At 37.3% G+C, this 21,964-nt stretch overlaps 1 protein-coding gene across 5 annotated transcripts in view; it reads left to right on the top strand.

The window, feature by feature from the left end:
• Positions 1 to 21,964, top strand: part of Mapk10 (mitogen-activated protein kinase 10) — a 337,874-nt gene that overhangs the window by 290,901 nt on the left and 25,009 nt on the right. For all 5 annotated transcript variants that reach the window (XM_023712992.1, XM_023712993.1, XM_023712994.1 and 2 more), the window contains 2 exons: positions 4,541 to 4,723; positions 8,622 to 8,746. In XM_023712992.1, coding sequence (XP_023568760.1) covers positions 4,541 to 4,723; positions 8,622 to 8,746 — 308 coding nt within the window. The remainder of the gene's footprint in view (positions 1 to 4,540; positions 4,724 to 8,621; positions 8,747 to 21,964) is intronic.

Below are 21,964 nucleotides of genomic sequence, written 5' to 3' on the forward strand. Positions count from 1 at the left end.
TCTTTTAAGAATAAATTTTATCAAAAAGAAATATAATTACTGAAATATACTAATATTTTCTCTTTATCTTGGGCAGCTTCTGAATGTTCTGAGGGTAGTTCCTCTGGGTGATAGCAGTACATGGGACCTCAGTTCTTCACTCGATGCTGACATGCAGGATTTCTCTTTGCCTGGGAGCCTGCATGTGTCCCTCGCTATAATTTTCCATGGTCTTTGCAGGAAAGTGGCATGAGGGGAGAAAATAAGAATTATAATTTCCTTTCCTTGAAGTATTCCCACTTGCATATTTCCAAAGCAAATTGGTATGGTCCAATCATTTAGTGAATTTGAACTTACTCTGATTTGTGTCAGAAAACTGCAACACATGCTTTATTCTTATATCTTGATTTAGTAACTCCTAAGAGACTGTTAGTACATTTTACGTTAGTACTTCTCAATACATGCTCCAAAGACCATTCGGATTGCAGTTACCATCAGTGTTTTTCTATCATCGAAGACCTATGGATGAAGCATCCTATAGATCAGTAGAGAGTAGAAAAAGATCTATGCTTTTGTAAGTTTCCTATGTTATGAATATTCAGGACTGGGGACTGTGGTTTGATATCCTGATGCTTAACACAAGACAACAAGCTTCCATTTTCAAGTGAATTTCCACTTGGAGGCAGTAGTCTTTGATAGCGTTTTTTCCTAGAGAGCTACCATAATGACACAATCATGCTCAACACAATGCCTAGGTTGACTTCTGAGATAAAAGTGCCTTTTCTCTTTTCTCTATACTCTATACTCTCTGTATAGATATTGCTATTAGGCAATCTTACCTTTAGGAATAGCTACAAATGGGAAGACAATTACTGATATCCTTTAAAGTGCAAATAGAGGTCACAAAATTTTTACGCAGATTGAGCATGGGCTTGAAACAGGAGAAAGCAAGTCAGGTGGCATGAGCGAAAGTGTTAGCCTGGAAATCATACTCCCCATAACAGAAAGGCCATCTGAGATGGGAGAACACGTAAAAAAGAAGTATATTACTTCAAAGGGCACCAAGGAATGAAGCCATTAAATAGCTCTCTGGTAGCACCTGAAAGCTTAACTGTCCGTAGAGTAAATTATATTTATAATTACAAAGAACATGCCCAAAGCACGATGAGATGTTTTTATGCACTATGTTCAAACCAGCCAGGGAAGCTAAGGCAAGAGAAGTGGTTGAAATGTAAGTTCTTAGTTGATATTAACTGGACTAATTTTCAATCTTGGAATTTTCCACACTAATTTTCACTATTCCCATATGTTTTTATCTCTAAATATAATGATCTTTGTAGTAGATCGTAGTAATAACCAACCATATTTAAAAATTGTCTTGTCGTCATACTCATAAAATCAAATTTTTGAAACATAACTATATTTCATGTAGTGAATTTATGTAGTGAGGAAATTTACTGTCAATTCTTATTGGATATCATTTTCTCATTTTATGCAGTGCCTTTTATAATTTATGCTAAGAACAATATTTTCTGAAATAGCAAGTTCAAAACACTATAACCCACACATTTACTGCTTGTTCTGCCAACTGCTCAGGCCAGTCCTTAACATATCTTAATATATGAGGATTAAGTAGATAAATGCTTTTCCAAAGCTAAGCTTGACTTTTCTTTTTAATATATGTATCTAATCTTACCATTTATTGCACAATCATAAAATCTGGTTGAGATTTCATGTATATTAAAAAGTCATGAAAATCTAATATTTTTTCTCTGAAACTATTTCACCTTCTCTTCCACTTAAATTATGAATAACATTAATTGTTTGGTGTAAATATATTGACCTGAAAGACTAGGGAAGTACATGCAGAAATGAGCTTCAAAGAATTGCTTGGTGCAAAGCGCACCGTCAATTGTATGGCTACAGTAAGACAGTTGTCATGTTACCTCAGTTTCAGACTTGCTCTTTCTTTAATAGATACTCAGAACAAGCACCGAACTTGCAACCGGGAGATAAGACCTCTAGTCTGCACTTCCTTATGTAAGCAAAGAGTAAGCAAAACTGTGTACTCAACCAAGTTGGGCATAGTTGTTCACTCCGTGAGCCTGAACTGTGACACTCAAATACATGCATGTTTATGGAAAGAAAGAACACAAAATGAGTGGGTTAGAATGAAGGCATAGATTTAAGGAAAATTTAGTTATTTCACTGATGATAATAATAATAGATTCTTGCATCCCTTTGTTCATAAACTATTGTATTAAGGCCCGCAATAGCTGCTTCTAAGTAGGAAAACCTACTATGTGTCTATAGACTCTGTTTATGACCTATAAATTGTTATTATTCTAAAAATTTCCAAAACACTTGACTCTCTTCAAATTTTACCCTAAAATGATACAGAATTATTTTGGCAATGCTATTTTAATCTTTACTGAACAACTTCATAATTCTAGCTAAATGTAGCTAGAATATAGTCATGTGCTGGAAGCATTTTACCAAATGTTCAAAAATGACTGATTTATAGCAAATCCAACAGTCTTTTTATCTCTAATTTAAATTTGATATCAAATTTTTCTAGTTCTGAGCAATTTTGACCAACAATTAAATGATGGCTCCATAAGTCATGGTAACCTATTTTATAGAATAGCCCTCTTTTCATAATATACAAAAATAAGCATTTGAATCCTAATATGACAAATGTTTACCTATTTAAATGCTATTTAAATATATTTAAACAGTTATAGGTTACCTATAATAATAAACTTTGAACATTTTGTTTTATTTTGTTTTTTGGTGGAACCAGGGATTGAACTCAGACCCTTCCGCTTGTCAGGGAAGCGCTTATTCTACTGAGCTATCTCCCTGGCCCAATAATAGACTTTATCTGAGTTTTTAAAGAGTAACTTGTGGGGCCAGGGGGATGGCTCAGTAGAATAAGCGCTTCCCTGGCAAGCGCAATGAGCCTGAGTTCAATCCCTGGTTCCCCCCCCACCACAAAAAAAATAAGTAAAATTAAAAGAAGAGTAACTTGCAACTCTAACCCTATATATTTTAATTTTCTCTGTTTTTATTGATTCCAACTTACTCTTATATTCTCATGAATGTAACTTCAATAAGTTTTTAATGAAACATGTTCTTTTTTAATTATTGCTGCTGTCTTATAAGAGAACATTCTTCAATTTTTCCTACTTGCGTGTCATTTTTTGATAATTCGTTATTATACATGTATGTTTTTTCATTGCAAGAACTAGGAGTGTATGTAATAATTTATATTTTGTTCAGTCAAACTTTAAGGAAGGTTAAGAAATGATTTAAAGATTAACTTCATTTTATCTTTGTTCAGTCTCCCATCCAATGTTTGCACTTTATACTTACTGAGGTTAAATGTAGCCATTTTGTCTTTTACTGGGACTGCCAATCTTTTTTAGTTTAACTTTCTTGAAAGCTAGGAGTAAAGACTTTAAAAACATCCACTACTTAGTATTATGGTTACAGCTTCTAAACTGTCATATATTCTTTTAGTAGAAAGAATAGAATTGTAGAAGAATAAATGATACAAGCTGAACTCAGGACAAATTTCCAAGACCTGTGTTCTTCGCTGATGGGTGGTGAGGCAACCATTTGAAATGCTCCGCTTTCAGCGGGTTCCTCAGGTTTGAAGGTGGCACTGCTTCTATACAAGACTATGAGCTATCAAATAGAGATGAGCGATCACTGATCCTCGGAAGCGAGTGGGAAGGAAAGATGGCTACTGGCTCACGGGCCGCACCAAGTTATAGTTAGGGAAAATAAACTTGGGGGCTTTAATGCCTAGAGAATGACTGTAACTTGATTACAGACAATAATAGTATCTGAACATTTCAGAAAAGCTAAGAGAAAAGAAGCACTCTTTCACCAGAAGTACAGATGCTTACCTTGCTTTGAACATTACATAACATATATGTGCAACAAAACACTGAATAGTTCCCAGTAAATATATGCAGTTTTTACTTTTGAATAGAGAAAAATAAAAATAAATGAAAGTGGTATTGATTCTGTATGTAATGAGTATAACCAGAAAATATTAATTAATGGTGAAATTTCCTAATTTTTCAAAAGGAAAAAATCTTAAAGGAAATTTAGGAAAAACATAAATAAATATTTAGCATATTTGTGTACATGATATTTTAAGATAAAATGACTGCGGTAACTTCAAGATAAAAACCTAACTATGAAATGTCTTTTCAAAAATTCTTATAATTTTATAGAAAGTTAGTTCAGTATGCTTCCTCTTGTGTTATTTGGATAGCTTTTATCTTTAAGTTGAAGCCTATTTTACAATCCTGTGTTTTTGTTAAGTAATTCTAATTCTGCAAAAGTGTGTTTGTTACAAAACTGAATTTAAAATTCCAACAGGGTTCATTGTCTAACAATTCTGATTTGATTTTTCTATGTTACTCACTAAATTCCAGCTGTATGAATAATGATTTGGGATTCTGAGAAGAATTAGCTTCCTTATTATTGAAAGAGAAGAGCTTGTGGCCTGCACTTCTTTTTTTTGCCTTAACTATTCAATTCTCAGATATTGACCAATGGAATAAAGTAATTGAACAACTAGGAACACCGTGTCCAGAATTTATGAAGAAATTGCAGCCTACAGTACGAAACTATGTGGAGAATCGACCCAAATATGCTGGACTCACCTTCCCCAAGCTCTTCCCAGACTCCCTGTTCCCAGCGGACTCTGAGCACAATAAACTTAAAGGTATGCACCTTGGGGACAACCCCAAAATGATCATGAGGTTGCTGGCCTAAAAATCATGTGATACTGAGATCTTTCTTTAACTGGAAATACTTCAAGATAAGGAGAGGTATTTCTTGAAAGAGCTTCCTTACCAATGACAGTGGCTCAGAGTTTTATAATTGTGTAGGTATTCAGAGGGAAGAAAAAGAATAAAGTATGGGACACGTGTAGGATAGCCATTTCATGGGGATTTATTTGCAATCTTAAAATTATCTTTGGAAGAGTACAGAGGACCAATGGGATATACATTAAATGATGGTTTCAATCATTTTCATTACCTAGAAAATATTTTCAACACAAGTTTTCAGTTGTAAAATCCTGGAGATGCAGGTGTCTGACTTTCTTTTATTTGTATTTAAGGGTGGTTTAACTGCCTTTTAAAAGATTTAGAGGACTAAGTGAGATTATGCTTACACATTTTTTATTTAATATAGGTACTTCCATAATGCTTCTTTCTACTACTGTGTCTATAGTTGTCATATTATGTCTATGTTGTGGAATCTTACATTGGACAGTTAGATATCCTCCTTCACCTGCCTCTTTAAATTCTGTGAATGGCAATAGACTAAGTTCTTATGAAAGCTTTGGGTCTTTTTTTTTATGTATTTGGTACAAGGTGTCACTATGCAGCTTGAACTTGTAGTGATCCTCCTGATTTTAGCCTCCCCAGAGCTGGAATTATAAGCATGCTCCATTATTCTCAGACTTGATGGCCAGCTCAGCTCAGCACGCCCAGGGGTGGAGCCGGCATAGCATGTGCTGCCAGGGATTGAACCTTGTCCCCGAGCTTGCCTAAACAGGCACTTAGTCCACTGAGCTATCTCCCTGGACCACAATATATTATATTTTAATATAGTATAGTGGTATTATAATATGAATTTAATATGATTATAAGTATACTATATTTTAATAGAATATTTAATATAATCTCAATTGTCTTGAGTTCACTTTTGAATTAGAACCTGTACAATTACATTTTTTTGTAAATTATAAACTAGTTTTTAAAATTTTTTATTTATTTTAATGAGAATAAAAGGTAAAATAGCAATGAAATAATGTCAAAAACAGGTTAGTAGGGCATATACAATAATTAATACATTGCACATATTGTTGTCTTCATAGTAGCTATTCAGAGGACAAGATGTAGGCATGATGTTATCTTATCTAAACACTATTTGTACAAACACTTCTTCTCATTAAGAGAAAGTAGCTGTATATCTACCCTGACTATCTTGCATATACATATTTTTTTTCACTACAAAACAGCTCTTTATTTATATCCCCTTTTTTTGTTTTGTTTTATCAGAGATGTATGTTCCATTGCTGTTAGAGAAGCTATATTTGGAGAAGTCTTTAAAGGATCTTTTCATACTTGATGCCAGTCCAAAACTTGAATTCAGCAAAATAACCCAATATAGTCCAATAGTCCATAATAGTAGTGAGTTACCAGCACAACTGGCAATTTTCCAAAGTTGTTGACTTGAGCCTTTTACAGCTCAGCATAAAAGGGATTAATATAGCTTTACATTTTATATCTTGTGGCTACACTTTTCTGCTGGATGGTTAAGATCGAGTTAAAGCAAGACCTATATAACAAAAAATGTAACTTTTGCTCTCTGACAAGGTCAGTCAAATCCCATCAGGATTTATGCTGGAACCATGTACAGCACCTTGTTGATCTTCTGTTAGTGTCAGCCATCTGGATAAGCCATGGCCATTGCTTGACCAGTTTGCTTTCTGTGAAAGCCTGAGAGAATTTTTTCTCTCTAAGTGACTCTCCTTAGGCACACTATACACCATCGATTACTTTCCTCTGCGGCCCCATAATCTCCTTGATCAGAAAATTTGGGACACCACTTAGTTATAGGATGTCACAACAGAGGTTCTCTTATGTCCTGAGTCCTCACTGACCTTGAAGGGCTAGGGCCAAAATATTGGCCATCTTTTTAGCCCATCTATCTAATTTTTGGTTTGCAAGCTTTAGTTATTAAACATCTAGAAGAGAAGCTATAAGCTAGTTTATTTATGATGATGTAATTTTGATTTCTACATACAATTGGCATATTACAAGAAATCATAATATACCAATAAAAAATGGGGAGAATTTACTCTATTGTATTTGGAAAACAGTATAGCAGCTTTGCTTAAAAGGGAGAGATCAAGCATCGAATGCTCTTGGCACTTTGTTCCTGACACAAGATACCAATATTGCCCCTTAGTAAGGAGCTTTGCCTCTGCCTAGAAGGAAGCACCCACTCCAGGCCCTGAGTGTGGTAGGAACAGAGACACTGGTGGCTGTGGTGGAAGAGCCTGAGGGTCAACGGTGCGGTAAGACAAAGAGTTCTTTAACTCATGACCCAAGAACACAAGTCTTCTCAGGCTATTGAAGGCTACAGGTGATTAGAAAGGCTTCACTTTGAACTAAAGCATAATTATGTTATTAGCCTTGTGAGCTTCAAAATGTTATTTGAAAATTATACTTAACCCACTTTTGATTGGGTTTACCAAAAAAGTAGACAATGGAAATAAAATGTCCTTAAGTCTGACTTAACTAATGATTTTTCATATTTGTTTAAAATATTAGAAAGTATGAGGAGGGGCCGGGGAGATGGCTCAGTGGAATAAGCGCTTGCCTGGCAAGCTCAGGGACCTGAGTTCAATCCCTGGTTCCACAAAAAAAAAAAAAAAAAAAAAAAAAAAAGAAAGTATGAGGAAAAACACAAAGTACTTATAGGTAATAAAATAGCTACATGTGACCACTAATATTATCAAATTATATGAAAAATAACATATAATAAGTGTATGAAAAAAATTACACAAGAAAAGATACAACTCTAACTTGCAAAAATACTTGATGTTTCTGATTTTTGTTATTTTCAGATTTGTACAATTAACTCAGTTGCCTTAAAAAACAAAATTGAGACACATCAATGGATTCAAGAAAGTTGAGTTTTTCTTAAATCACTTGAGGCTCAATTCTCTAACTTTGAAATTTTACTGTATATTTAAAACAAACTAAATATTTTCATAGTTAATCTTTAAGATCAGTTGGGTATTGTTTTAAAATATTTATTTTTTATCTTGGTTAAAACTACTATATGCAAAATATTATGCTTTAGACATTAAAATTAATTTTCCTTTTAGTAGTGCTATTAAATAATCTTGCTGATTATCATTATGTAATTTTATAACTGTACTGCCTACAATGCTAAAATTAATCATGTGACTATGTACATGGTATGGAGTGTTTCATTCTTACCTAGAAGGCATAGCTTTGGGATGACTTTAGACAGTAACTCCTGGATTTCACCAAGTCATGATTCTATTGGTTTAATATGCCTGATTACAGAATGTTAAAATAAAGTCTAGTAGTGGCATGGTGCAATTTCTATCACATCCAAACTTCAGATTGTTGTTCTGATTAGAAGAGGCTTGGATTATATGACCTCTAAAGCAGTGCAAATTCTACCCAAATCCTGATAAAGTCACTGTATGAAAAAGGATATGTGAACACACACACTGACCAGCTCCAAATAGCCATCCTTGCCTTCATCAGGCATCGAGATTTTGCATTTCCCGCCCGCCTGTGCTTCTGCAGATGAGCCCATCGGATCACCCTGCCCAGATAACCTCTGGGTTGATAGGTGCGGGGGAGAACTGCACTGCCACACTGGAGAGCCTCGGAAACCCCAGCGGGTCCCAAATGATACTTGGAGCCTTTATGACAGAAAGAGATGCCACGCATTAAGAATTTTTTGCACTAGCTAGTTGTTTTCTTAGTTTCCTCTCCAGCCAACAAAGTCCCTTGCTTAAATAAAAAAAAAATCTTACTAATTATTTTTCTCATTAACTGTTTCAGCCAGCCAAGCCAGGGACTTGTTGTCAAAGATGCTAGTGATTGACCCAGCCAAGAGGATATCCGTGGACGACGCCTTGCAGCACCCGTACATCAACGTCTGGTACGACCCTGCCGAGGTAGAGGCGGTAAGCACAGCCCGTTGTACTCTCTTACTATGCAACACCACAGCGCGTGGCGAAAACTGAAGAGAACTAGAAAGAACACCCAAAAGATTTTTACAAAATCTTTCAGTCTTAAGACAGTTATGTTACCCTCAAGAAGTTGTCTTCCACAACCTGTATTTTAAATGCAGTCTTTTCTTCAGAACTTCCTGTTAAATAGGATGAGTTAGTAAAATCTGTTTATTTCGTCTACATCTTCTTTCCTTTCTTCTTTTCCTTTTTCTCTCCCGCATTCCTCCTCTCTCTCCTCCACAGTGCCAAGGACCAAAACCAAGGCCTTGCGCGTGTTGGCAGGCGCTGCACCATTGGCGCTACTTCCCAGCCCTACTCGAAACACCCATGACTTACTGCCACTTGTTTTCGTTAAGTTAGTAGCACTTACGTTGCTTCCAGAGTGGCAAACTGTCAGCGTCTCCTGATGCAGACTTGATGGTGGAAAACATAATGGGAAATGAATCACTTCGCCTCTATTTGCTTTCTTAGTCATCTTTCACAGGTGCCACGTGGGGTCTTCAGGCGCCCACGTGTGTTCCATCCAGCTTCTGATGACAAGTTTATTTTGAGGCTTTAGTGTTATTCTCAGCCATGCTGCCTTCTCCTCAAGATGTCAGAGGCTCCTTGAATTCTTCAAGTACCTGTGCTAACTTTGCTCCTTTTCTTTCACTTAGCGCTTTCCCATGCTCTCGCTTGAATTCGTTCCTCTTATTCTATCTGAAATGCTGCTGCCTTCGACCTTTCTGTGCACCCCAGAGTACTGGGGTGCTCTGTGCCAGCATCTTTTCCTCTGCTTCATCCTGTCCTTGCCCAGGTCAGACACGCTAAATGCAAGCTTGCGTAATTCTCACTTCCTCATTCTTCACTAGAGAAGCACGAGCGAGCTGAGAGATGACATGAGGGCCAGGTAGAACTGGAAGCTACTGACAGGCTGTGCCGCAAGCTCCTTTTGCACTAAGGAATCCAATGTCGAGGTGTTTCAGACCTTGAAACGCAGCACTGGGTGCAATGAGGTGGAAACTGAGTGCTCCTCACCTGCTGGACTCTGCCTTAAGATCTGCTCAGATAAGCAGTTACTCCAGAGTGCTGATACTTGAGTTTGTTTCGAAGTAATTTTCACCGATTTGATTTGATTTTTCCCTACAATTAAATACTTTTGAATTTATAATTCATATATATAATGAACATATACGTGACTTATAATATGAATTATAAGCTCAGATATACATTTATAAACTCAAATATATAATATAGTAATATACTAGATACCATACATACTATATTTATTTAGTAATATATATTTTATATATTATTATATATTTTATATACAGTGTATATAACGTATATTCAAATATATGTATAATGATACACATATATAAATTGCTGCAAAAGTTCTATGCTTCAGTTGTTCATGGATTTTTCTCTTAGAACCTAATAACAGTTCAAGGAAACCTAAGCAATTTCAGGGAAACCACAAGCTTCCTCTGCAATTGGTTTTCTTTTCTTTTCTAGGACAGGCTCTACAGGATGTCCAGGGTCTCACTACTTAGATGGAACTCATAGTGATCCTGTTTCCAGCCTCCCAAGCACTGGGATTACAGGCATGCTCCACCATGAGCAGTCTCAGTTGCTGTCTTAGCACGCCCCTGGGTGGGACCAGCACGGCTGCAGTTGCTTTCCTGTTGGAGGGCTTGAAAGCTCCCAATCCGAGAGCATTACTCAGTTACTTGGTGCTGTAACCCACTGGAAACAGATGCACCAGCATTCCTGCGCCATAACAGGTTTCTGTGTGGCTTGTAGCTAACTCCAGTGTTTTCCAGCTTGTTGTTCTTAAAGCCCTAAGATCCCCAAGATGCTACCAAAACACCCTGCACTTTCTAAGGCTTTATTAACACAGTACTTTATTAAATTAAATTACATAAGTGTGGGAGACATAGCATATTTAAGGTTTAAACTATACAATGAGGCACACAGGTATTTTTCTGACCATATCTGAAATTCAAAGTTTTTCACCATTTGCCAGTGCTCTAGGAAGCTAACCTCTGTGAATTGCAGGGGCTCTGTGTATACCTTCTGGTAACTAGAACTGAACTTCTTGCAGTTTCTCATGCTTGGGAGATATTTTCAGAAATGTTCTTGGAGTAGAATGAAGTAAGAAAGGCATCTCTATAATCATGGATGTTCAATCTTTTGGCTTGCCTGGGCCACTGAGTGAAGAGGAATTATCTTGGGCTGCACATAAAATATAGTCAGTGTGCATAAGGAGACAATCTTCCTTTTTAATTTTATTTATTAAATTATTTACAAATGACACCACAGGCCCAAGTTTAATAATTAAATAAGACTTCCATATCTGCCCAGCAGCAGTGCCCGGTGTGCACAGGGTGAGCACTGCAGTCAGGGATCCCTGGGTCTCAGTCCCGGTTCCACAGCCAGGAAGATCTGATACTGGAAGCGTTGTCTTACCATGAAGTGAAGTAGGTGCAGAGGAGGGGCCACGCTGCAAGTGACCTGTCTTTCAGACACAGAGCTCAGTTGTCCCCAGTCTGTGCTTGAGCACCAGGCGTGGAGTCATGAGAAATGTCACTAGAAATCACATAGTCAGGCTCAAAGTCCATGACCCTGGGAAGCCATGTTACTAGCTGTCCAGGGCTGCATCTGGCCCTGCTCCTGGGCTGGACACCCTTAGTCTGTATGATTACAAAATTGGGTATGGACAGATTTTTCTGTGACAAAATCCAAGAAAATGTTTTACGTTACGTTGATATCAATTTTTATGTAAGTAAGTTATTTGAGATTGATGCATTTTATTTATTCATTTATTTTGATAGTTCTATCATGTGGCAAATTTATTTTTGCTTGCATTTAATTTAAGGTATTTAACCTGTTTTTAATGGATTTTGGTTCTTTTTTGTTGTTGTTGTTTTGTTTTTTTTGTTTTGCGGAACTGGGGATTAGACTCAGGCCCTTGCACTTGCCAGGCAAGCACTTATTCTACTGAGCTATCTCCAGAGCCCAATTTTGATCAATTTAATTAGTCATAAAATTTACATTTGTAATTCACTTGCAATTTTGTCACCTATAAAAGAGATACCACTTAGAATCCATAAAGCATATTATAACACTATCAATGACTTTTAAAGTATATTTTAACTTTATAGAAAGTCCTCTTATGATAGAAAATACAATTTAGGATACTAAATTGCCTAAAGCCTATTTTTCAATCATTTTGCTATTGTGCTGGAGCACAAGGAACAAGACAGGACAGAGGAATTTTAAGGGAAGAATCTTACACAGTCCGGCGCTCTAGGGAAAGGGGCCAGCACACAAATGATTGCCCAAGGGGAAAGTTGTCTCGACATCTGCAGGTGTTGCAGTGAATCCAGATCAAGGCAGGAACAGTTGATTACTCACTGAAATGTACTGTAGAGGTCACAACTAGGAAAGGCAGTTCCTGAAGATGCTGAAAACAGGTCAGCCAAGTGTTTTGCACCAACAGCAGAATTAGTGTCTTTGTTATCATACATGAGCTGGTGTTTAAAATTACATGATCTTTCTTTATAATCAAAGAGCAGAGACTATGAAATAGACCAGTCTGTCTTCTGACAGGACTGGCAAGAGGATTTTGCCACATAAAGTCTGATGTGCCAAACTTCAAATACAAGAATCAAATAATTAGAAATTACATAGTCAGAAATTGAAAGCCTGAGCAACTGTGAAGTAGCTCACATGATACTCAAGGGGGAAGGAAATTCAAGGATGAGAGGGAAGATAAAAAGTTCTGTTGAAAGGAAATATAGACAGGAAGACAGAGAGTGAAGGAGACACTGCTTGAGAATGTCATGCCTTGGGGCCAGGGAGATGGCTCAGTAGAATCAGTGCTTGCCTGGCAAGCACAAGGTGCTTTCAATCCCTGGTATTGCAAAAACACAACAAAATAAACAAACAAAAAAAAGAACTACAGAGCTGTTCACATAGGCTTTACTTAATGGCCTGGTATTTATTCATTGATTCTAAAAGTATTAATTCACTCCATGTAGATAACAGTGATTTAGCAGTAAATTAAAAAAAAAAAAAAACCACACACACAAAACATATGCCCTGCTTTCATTGCTAATGGAAATTTCCATTGAATGGGAATCTTTCATAATTTGCTATCTTTCTTCAAGAAACTTCTAAATGTGGATTTATCTATCTTTTACTATTATTTGACTTGTTTGATGTATGACTTCCTGAACAGAAGGTTGTCCTTTGCAATTTTAATCAGCTATAACTAAATTATAATGAGAATCTGATAATTTCAACCAGATGTGCATCAACTGTTTCAAATTATAATTAACAAATTATGCTAATCTATCTCTAGCTATAATTCTTGAATGACTATTTGGCTGTGAATCTATATATGACAAATTTTTAGTAACCAAAATATAGGGATTACTGCTTTACTAAATAATCAAAGAGCCCTGAAATTGTTATTCTAAATAAAGTATATTAGGGAAAGACTTCATCTGTAAATGTGCTAACTATTCTTCAAACAAAACTGAAGTGTTCGGGGGTGGTAGTAGGGAATCATTCATTTTTGAACTTCATGAATTATTTTTGTATTGTTTCTACCTTTATTAACTATAGCTTACCTAGTTATCTTCTATTGAATTGTGATCAATACATATCAAGTTCCTAAAAGAACAGGTTAAGAACAAATCTATGAATACATTTAGTATACTTTGCCAGAGTCAATGTGGATAAACTTAGAAATGATAAGAAAAATTTGAACTACAATGATATGAATTTAAGACATATAATACTGAAGCAACTTTTCAATAATCTCCTAATTTTTTTATATAAATCACTAGGTATAATGTATATATGCTTGCTTCCAGTATTTTATTATCATTTTATTAAAACAAAGAGCCTGAGTTTAGCATTGTGTGTTAAGCATGCAGTATCTGGGAAAGATAATTTAAAGCCATCTCCCTGGCCCCTTAAATGAGTTATAAATGAAAACAGCTCTCTGTGCAGACTCCTTCTCCCATGGGAGGAAGGGATTAAAGCCTTTGTAATTGCTATTTTCCTTTGGTAAGTAATATCAGAAGGTTAGGGCATGTCCTCAAATCAGTTTCTGAATAATTCATCCATCTGAAATTCTGAGAGTTCTATTTTTATTTCCTAATTTCTGCACACAATACAGACAGTCAATAAGTATTGTTTGTATTTTCCATTATTGCTGTTGAGAATTGTCACTTTGCACATTATGTATATCATATAAATTTTTTAAAAAACTTTCATCATTTATCAAATATCTAAGGAAAATTAAGTAAAAGTTGAAGCAAAATATTTGATTAGTAAAGCAAAAATATCGTTACGAGGAAAATTGGAAATTTTTGCTAAGAAATAAAAATAAAAGAAAAACTATTTTTTCTTAACATTTTGTGGATAGGAAAAAAAATCTGTTGATTTTCAGTAAAAGTAAAGAACATTTCTCAGGGCCTCTCCTGAGCATCATCTTGGATTTAACTTGTTTCTTGAAGCTATGTATGTGTTATCCCTCTCAGAAAAGAAATTTTTAAAATTCCCCTTATTCTTAAGATCTTTTGAGTGATGTTCACTCTTTGGATTTGAATCTGGACAGCTTCTCCAGGGCTTTCCTTTCCTATGTGTAAGCAGATGCGTCACGGAATTGACAGAGAGCCTCACGGAGCTTCCCCAGAAAATCCCACTCAGAGCTTTAATGAAGAGAATTATTTTTTGAAAGACTTTTTTTGTATTATCTGTGGAATTTTAAAAAAATAGAGTTAAATTGTTTTCTATATCTTCACGGGTAGTACAAAATGCCCTATCTGAGATTGAGAAAAAGAATCATTACCTAGCATATTTAAGATGTTAGTGGTTTCATTTCCGTGGCCTATTATGTCATATATTTTAAGTGTGACAATCAGTTAAAATATTTCCTAAGTGCCCCTCCTCATTTAGTCCATAATTTATGTGCACATCACCGATTATCTTTTGTCTTTAAGAGGCAGAAAGACAAAGAAGTTACTGAGAGACCTCGCAATAGGAAACATCATTACTCTCTCCTGTTCGGTTTCCATCATTTGCATTCTTTATTCAGACTAAATGTTCGACAAATTCTTTTAAATATGATTTGTTCTACTCACATAGAGTCAATGTACTGGCTGGATCCCTCCCTCAGCTGTTGATTCCATCTGTCCTCACACAAGGACCACTTCTTTGAGTCTTACAATTTCTTATTATCACAGCACGCAGCATGAAGTGAAAAAGAGAGTGTGAGTCTTGGCAGGCTTACTTTGAGAAATAGATCAGTGCCATCTATCTGTCAGAAAAGATCTTCTTACTGTGGAGTTGCTCTCTAGGTCTGTTAGACTCAGGATGTATATAAATTTAGAAATAAGTAGGAAGAAGCACGAGCTGCGGTGGATATGGATTTGATGCACTCTAATTATGTGCTTAATTATAGAAAGAGCAGTTCATATTTTGTGGTTCTCGTTTGCATGGTGAAAATTAAATCCGCATCTATAATTCCTAATATCTGCCATTTGCAGAATTTTAAATTTCCATCTGCTCATGCTGATGTATTTTTTCAGCAGCAAAATGTGAGCAATTTACTAATTGCCTCCTAGAGAAAGTATAACTTCAGTGCATTCTGCAAGCTCAGTGTCTCACTTGGTAAAGGAAAGATGGTTTCTGCATCACATTTGAGCTGTTTTCATGCCATGTGTTATGTTGTGGGAACTTGTCAAAATGTTTGTTGTAGATAGATTTAGCCACCTGCTTTTAAAGACCCCTTCCCTTCCATGATTTGAAACAGGAGGATGCACTTCACTCATAATGAAGCGACTTGCTCCTAATTTTAGCAGATTTGTTCACTGTAGAGGGTCAGGTTGATTGCAATAGATTGGATATTCAGAATCTGCTGAACACAAAAGGTTCTCTCTCCTGCATCAAAAGCTGAAATGGTTGAAGGCTTCATTCTCAAGAGGTGCCTGCTCTGTGGACTACTACAGTCCCTGCTGTGATGTTATGCAAAACTCACACGCTAAGCATCATGCGCACACTCTGTAATTTAAATGACGCGTCAATTTTATTTCCAGCAGAATACTTATTTGGAGGGCAGCTCTATTTCAGTTCCTAAATAGTTTTTCTACCTCAAATATTTTTCTGTGCTCCTCTGCTTTCAGATTCTTTGCTTTGCAGGTTAACCACATAATGACGCTTTAAACACAATAGTCTCTTTTAACGAAACATCTACGTGCACACATATTCATCCTGCACTTTGAGCAGAGCCAGTGCTTATTGCAGTCCTGTGCTATGCTTGCCTGTGCCAGAGTTTCAGGTGCGCAGACAAAGGAAACATCCCCCTGCCCTCAGGAACCTGCCATCTAGAATGGGGCTTTCGTATCACACCTACAGGCTCAGTGGATGAACTTCTGAGCTTTGCACAAACAGTGAAATTATGTGGCTATAATTATGAATATGCATCTTCCTGAGGATATAGCTTATAAGCTTTATCAGATTTTTGGAGCTATCTTACCCTAAACTTTATTCTTCAAAACTTAAAAAATACTGGTCTGGTACAGAAAGTTTAGGTTAATGTGTTACAAAAGAGCTGGTATGTTACTGTTCAAGTTGACTATTGGTTATAGGTATAACAATAGATTCATATACTTTTTAAAAATATTATGCCATTGGGATGATTGTGTATTTGTATTAAAAGATGCTTGTGTCTACAAAGGTCTTTCCTTTCTTAGAAATGGAATGCATGGAGAAATGGTATTTATAGGGATAGTTGCCTGTGCTCCTAGGCAATGCCAATGACACTGCTTCAGGAAGTAGCAAGCTCACATCCTTACACTTCAAGTAGCCAGCTGTCTTCTGGTTCTTTTTCAAGGCTCACATATTAACGTGCTATGAGGCTTTAAAGAATTTAAGTTGGCAGTTGGCTCATAGATTTATAGCCACGTTATTCTATAATGAATACTACAGGTTTCATGAGAATGACAGATCCAACTTCTCCACTCCTTTCTTCCTATTTATTTCTCTTAACCAAGGGCTTACTTCTTTGGCAATATTCATTTTTTCTTACCATGATTGTCTCCAAAGACTTTTGTTTACGTCTCTACTTTCCAAGAGGGTAGGTATATTGATTGTTGGAACAAAAATGTCAGGTGCACCAATTAACAAAGCCAAAATCCACAAAAGACCTGATATTTTACTATAGAGAGGAGCTCATAGAGTTATAATCACCAGCCACCTTGGTTTGGCAGTTATGCTTAGAGCCGGTTATGCTATCCATGATGGTGGGTAAATTAAGAAGTCTCCCATTTAAGAGAGGGAGAAATAGTTGTAAGTTATAATCTTTAGTGATACTGAACATGTGTATGCAAGAAAGCAGTTATTAAATACTAGAATGTTTCTTTTGATTTAGTTTTTAGCTCCACACGAAAACTATTGAGATTAAATCAGAATGTCATCAGCACTATTGTAAGACCACAGTTCTATGGACTGGGAGATGGAAGAGCTACGAAAAGATTCACCAGGAGGGTGGCAGGAAGTACTTGTGAGTGCTGCATGCTGGTGACCTTCAGATCTGAGGAGGGATTGCATCTGTGCATTCTTCCCCAGTGCAGAACTATTTCGCAGGCCCTTGGGCATCAGTTATATGCCAGGGGAAGGTAGAATGAATTCATCCAACGATGAGACCGAATATTGAAAAGGTTACACTCCTTTTTTACAAGTCTATTAAAAGTTTATGGTCTTTCCCAGGCTATATGCTATAATAAAATTATTATGTCCCTTTCTAATGGCAAGGCAGTCATAAGAATGATAAAAAAGAAACTCTCTCCCATTACTTGCTGCAGGGTTAATAAGAGTCTCATAGTGTCATTGTAAAAGACTCACAATATCTTGTAAAAAGAGAATGAAATTAATTGTTTATGAAAACTGCTTTTAATTGATAATAACCAAAAGCAACTCCTCACAGTTCCTAATTCCAGGGAGAATCTGATTTTTATCTAATGTACATTTGAATACTAAATGCCTTTCATGTCCTTTCAAAGCATTAAGGATGAAACAGCTGTGCCTCAGTGACTTTTTATGAAAAATTCTTAGTTCAGATGTGGTCTTTTTAGACTCACGTCAGGAGAAAGCAGTTTTGAGGACCTTGGATTATGATATATGTGCCAGAACGCTGTTTTCTGAGTGGAGCAAATTGTCACTGTTTGTTTCTCTAAAACATGCTCCTTGATGCGTTGGCTTGTGAGTCCTGTTTAATCCTAAAGAAACACTTACTCCTAGCTGGAATGCCTCCATACAAGCGCAGAGAAATCTTTAAGTATTGACTGGCTCCCAGAGAAAGGAAGGCTTAGCTATAACCTAAGGAAAATCGTGACTTCTACTGAGATCAATCTGATGAGAGAAACCACCGAGTGTGGAGTCCAAGTCAGGCCAACAGTAGAGCCCCATGGCAGCCACTCAGAGCCAACTATGAGATGCAGTCTCACCGTAGCTTGGCGAGAGCGGCCCAATTCCTTCCTCTACATTGCGTCGCACTTCACTTCAACACCGCCACTGAAGAGTCATTCCTTCTAACAACAAAAGGAATGGGGTTTCTATTATTCAGGAACTTATGGCACAGCACAGTTGATAATTATATGGACAAGAAATTATAGCCACTCTGGTAATCAAATAGGAATTACAGATATTATAAAAGAAATAATGTATAGACCACACTTTAGTAGAGAAAGCAGGTGCTCAGAAGGAAGAAAGGTCTCGTGTAGACCACAGTGGTAGGCGGGAGCCTGCTGAGTGGAAGGGAGGTGACAGAGGAGAGTGTTGGGGGCAAGGGAAGCAGCCTGCTCTGAGGCTAAGGGGAAGGAGAGGCCTGCTCTGAAGAACTGTGGCTGATTCCGAGTGAGCTGAGGGGAGCCCTGAAGAGCACAGCTGGAGGTGGGAGAGCAGGCACCAGGCGAGCAGGCACCTTTAAATCACTCCTTGAGGTGCCCATGAGTGTTACGGGTGCAGCTGGGGGTTTTAATTAAGGTGTGAGATAATGAGACTTGTGCTCCAGGCACGTCACTTTTTCTGGTTCATGGGGTGGCGATTGTGAGCAGGAAGACCTATTAGAAAGCTAAGGAAGTATTTGAGCAATGGTGATAAAGTGGGCCTCAGCAGCTGTGGAGAAGAAGGAACAGCGACAGATTCGAGGATGCCACGGGTGCTATAATTGCCATAACTAATCTTCACCCGCGAGATGGCCTGTCTAATAACGCTTTAAGGGGAAAGTGTGTGAAAGTGTTCAATTAACTGCAAACATATGTTATTAAAGAGAGGCTTTTAATGGATGTAACAGAAATATTTGAATCCTAAGAGCTTTAATCTGTGTCACATAAGAGAAACGGAAAACTCATTTATTCCTATCAGTTAACTAAAAAGCTCAGTTAGAGTTGTTTTCTTTTTAAAGTAGTTCTTAGAATAGTTCATTACTGAATGAAAAGGCATGCTGCTTTTAACAATCAATAGAACTAAGTGTGCTCATGAAAGGGTAAAGCAGGGGCCATGGGAGGAGGTGCTTCTCTGTGACCACACACATTTCTCAACCCCTCTCCCCTAGTATGGGTGAGGCAGTCTTAAACTCTTCTGAGGCTCCAGGCCACCCTCACTCATTAAGGTGAAGAGCGGGTGTATAGGGTCTGTCATTCTGTGGGCTCATTATTAACAAGAAACAACCCCTGAGTTTCTGGAGGCCTCACCTCCCAGCCCTAGAGCACCCTCCTGAGCACCTGCCTTAGCATTACTGTTGGCGGAGCAACCTGAGGATTGGTGTTTGCTCACATTCTCTTACACTGTCTAGAAAACTCCGTGTCCCACAAGGGCCGGGCCTCAGAAATGTTGGCTGAACTGATAGCACTTTGGAATTATCTTCATATTGTCTATTTTATTTAATCCTTTTGATATTCCTTTATTACTGCAATCAAAATAGCCTTACTGCCACCTGTGGAAAAATGACTTTATAAAGATTCCACCCAAACACAAAGCTTTTAAGATAATGCTCACTTTATTATGTCATAATATCCTTTAAAGGATTGATTCTTCTTCACAGGGAAGAGATTTTAATAATTTTGTCCGCTGAGGAAATTCATAATAGAAATCAGTTTCCAGTAATAACATTGGTCACTTCTTTCTGATAATCATCACGTGTAAAACGTAGCATACAGATGTTTTCTTATACAATGTGCCATGGATCAAGTTTATATAATTATATAAGTGCTGGTATTTCTAGATCAGCAGAAGTCTTCATGTCTGATGGAAAGATTCCACCACTATAAAACTTTGTTATTAATGTTCAAACTTTTTGGAGATCAGAGAAAAAAAATAATCTTTTTTTAAATTAGGCACTTAAAAATTTGTAAGTACTATGCAATTGGTAAACGAGTACAGTTTAAGTTAAAATATCACAGTACTACACTAAAGACTGTAAGTTACATTCGAATCAGTGTACCTGAGGCAAGTCCCTAAATCTGTAACTGTATCTCTGTATTTGCTGGATTCATTCCCCAGGGGCTGCCTGTTGGTTCCCACTGCAGGATGATGTTTCTCACTGTTGATTCCTCTCACTGATGCTAAGAGGGCAGTGATCCCTTTGCTCCTGCCTTGTGATGGCAAAACAATGCTGCAAACAGCAGTATGACCCTGTGTCTGTGTCTGATCTGTTGGTTTTTGATTTGCATTTGTTTTCCACTTCCTTTGGAGGTCATTTTTAGTCCTGTAGCATCTTGTTTAGGCAACAGAAAGAAGGCCTTGCTTAGAACAGAAACTGCTGTTGCTGTTGAGATGTTTTTCTTTTTTCTTTTCTTTTCTTTTCTTTTTTTTTTTTTTTTTTTTTTTTGTGGGACTGGGGATTGAACTCAGGACCCTAAGCTTGCCAGGCAGGCACTTATTCTCCTTACTGAGCTATCTTTCTGGCCCTGTTTAGATTTTCAATTGATTCTCCTGTGAGAACCTTACAATGCTATGACCATATTGTCTTAATTACTTTTCTGTCCTTGCTGAGACAGAATAACCAATGCCCAATACTAAAGAAGGAAAGGTTTACTTAGCTCAGGGTTTGTGGTGGTTTCAGTCCATAATCAGCTGGCTCCAAGGCAGGGTGGCACATGGCAGAGGGTAACAGTTCATGATGGGCAAAAGACAGCAAAATCAGTGAGAGCAAGCAAGGAAGAGTATGAGAGAAGATTTCCTCCCTTATATTGTATGCAGGCTGTTCACCCTAGGGCAGGTGTAGCACTCACACCCATAATCCCAGTGCTAGATAACGAATCAATCAGGAACTCTAGAAGCCCACCCCATGACTGCATGAGCCTTTGAGAGGACCTCAAAGCACGTACTATGGTGAAATAACCCATTTTCATATTTATCCCTCCCAGCTCTAGTGCTCTAAGGTGCTTTGGGGCCACAAAGGCAGCTTTACCTACTGAGCGTAGAGCACAGTAGCGGCAGTACCTCGGGATGGGTCAGTCACCGCACTTGCACTCTGTTCCCTGGTGCGGTGCAGAGCATTGCTCTGGTGTTTGTGAAACCCATTCCCACACTCAGTCCTATTTAAGCCTCAAAAAACCCATTAGAAAATGACATTACCTTCAGAAAGCTTCTGCGCTGACCTATGAAATGAGCATTCCTCATTTTCCCCTCCCCCGTCCCGCCTGCATGCATGCAAATGCCATCAGTATCCTGGACCATTTAATAGCCTAAAGCTTCTAGCTCCATTCTTTTTTTTTTTTTTTTCAAAATTTTATTGATAAACAGCAATGAGACATTTTCAAATCAAATTGGAAGTCCAGTTTCAACAAATAACACACTGCATATATTCTTCTTAGTGGTTAATTGCTGTACAAGATGCGGACTTGAGATTCCTATTTACAAACACCACTAGAACAAATCATTCTATTCATTAAGAGAATGCAACTATACATCCATCCTAACCACTTTGAATACACAGATACAACATGGACATTCATCGGTATACCCCATTTTTTTCTAAGTTCTGTTATTGAATATTATAGGTGTGTAAACTCAGCAAAGTATTCTAAAAGAGTCCAGTAGCCCATAATAGCATTGGGTCTTCTGTTTAACTGGCAATGTCAGAAATTATTGACCTGAGTCCCCCACAACTCA

This window comes from Octodon degus, unplaced genomic scaffold (genome assembly GCF_000260255.1).
Source record: "Octodon degus isolate 3935 unplaced genomic scaffold, OctDeg1.0 scaffold00028, whole genome shotgun sequence".
In the NCBI taxonomy this organism is placed as follows: Eukaryota; Metazoa; Chordata; class Mammalia; order Rodentia; family Octodontidae; genus Octodon; species Octodon degus.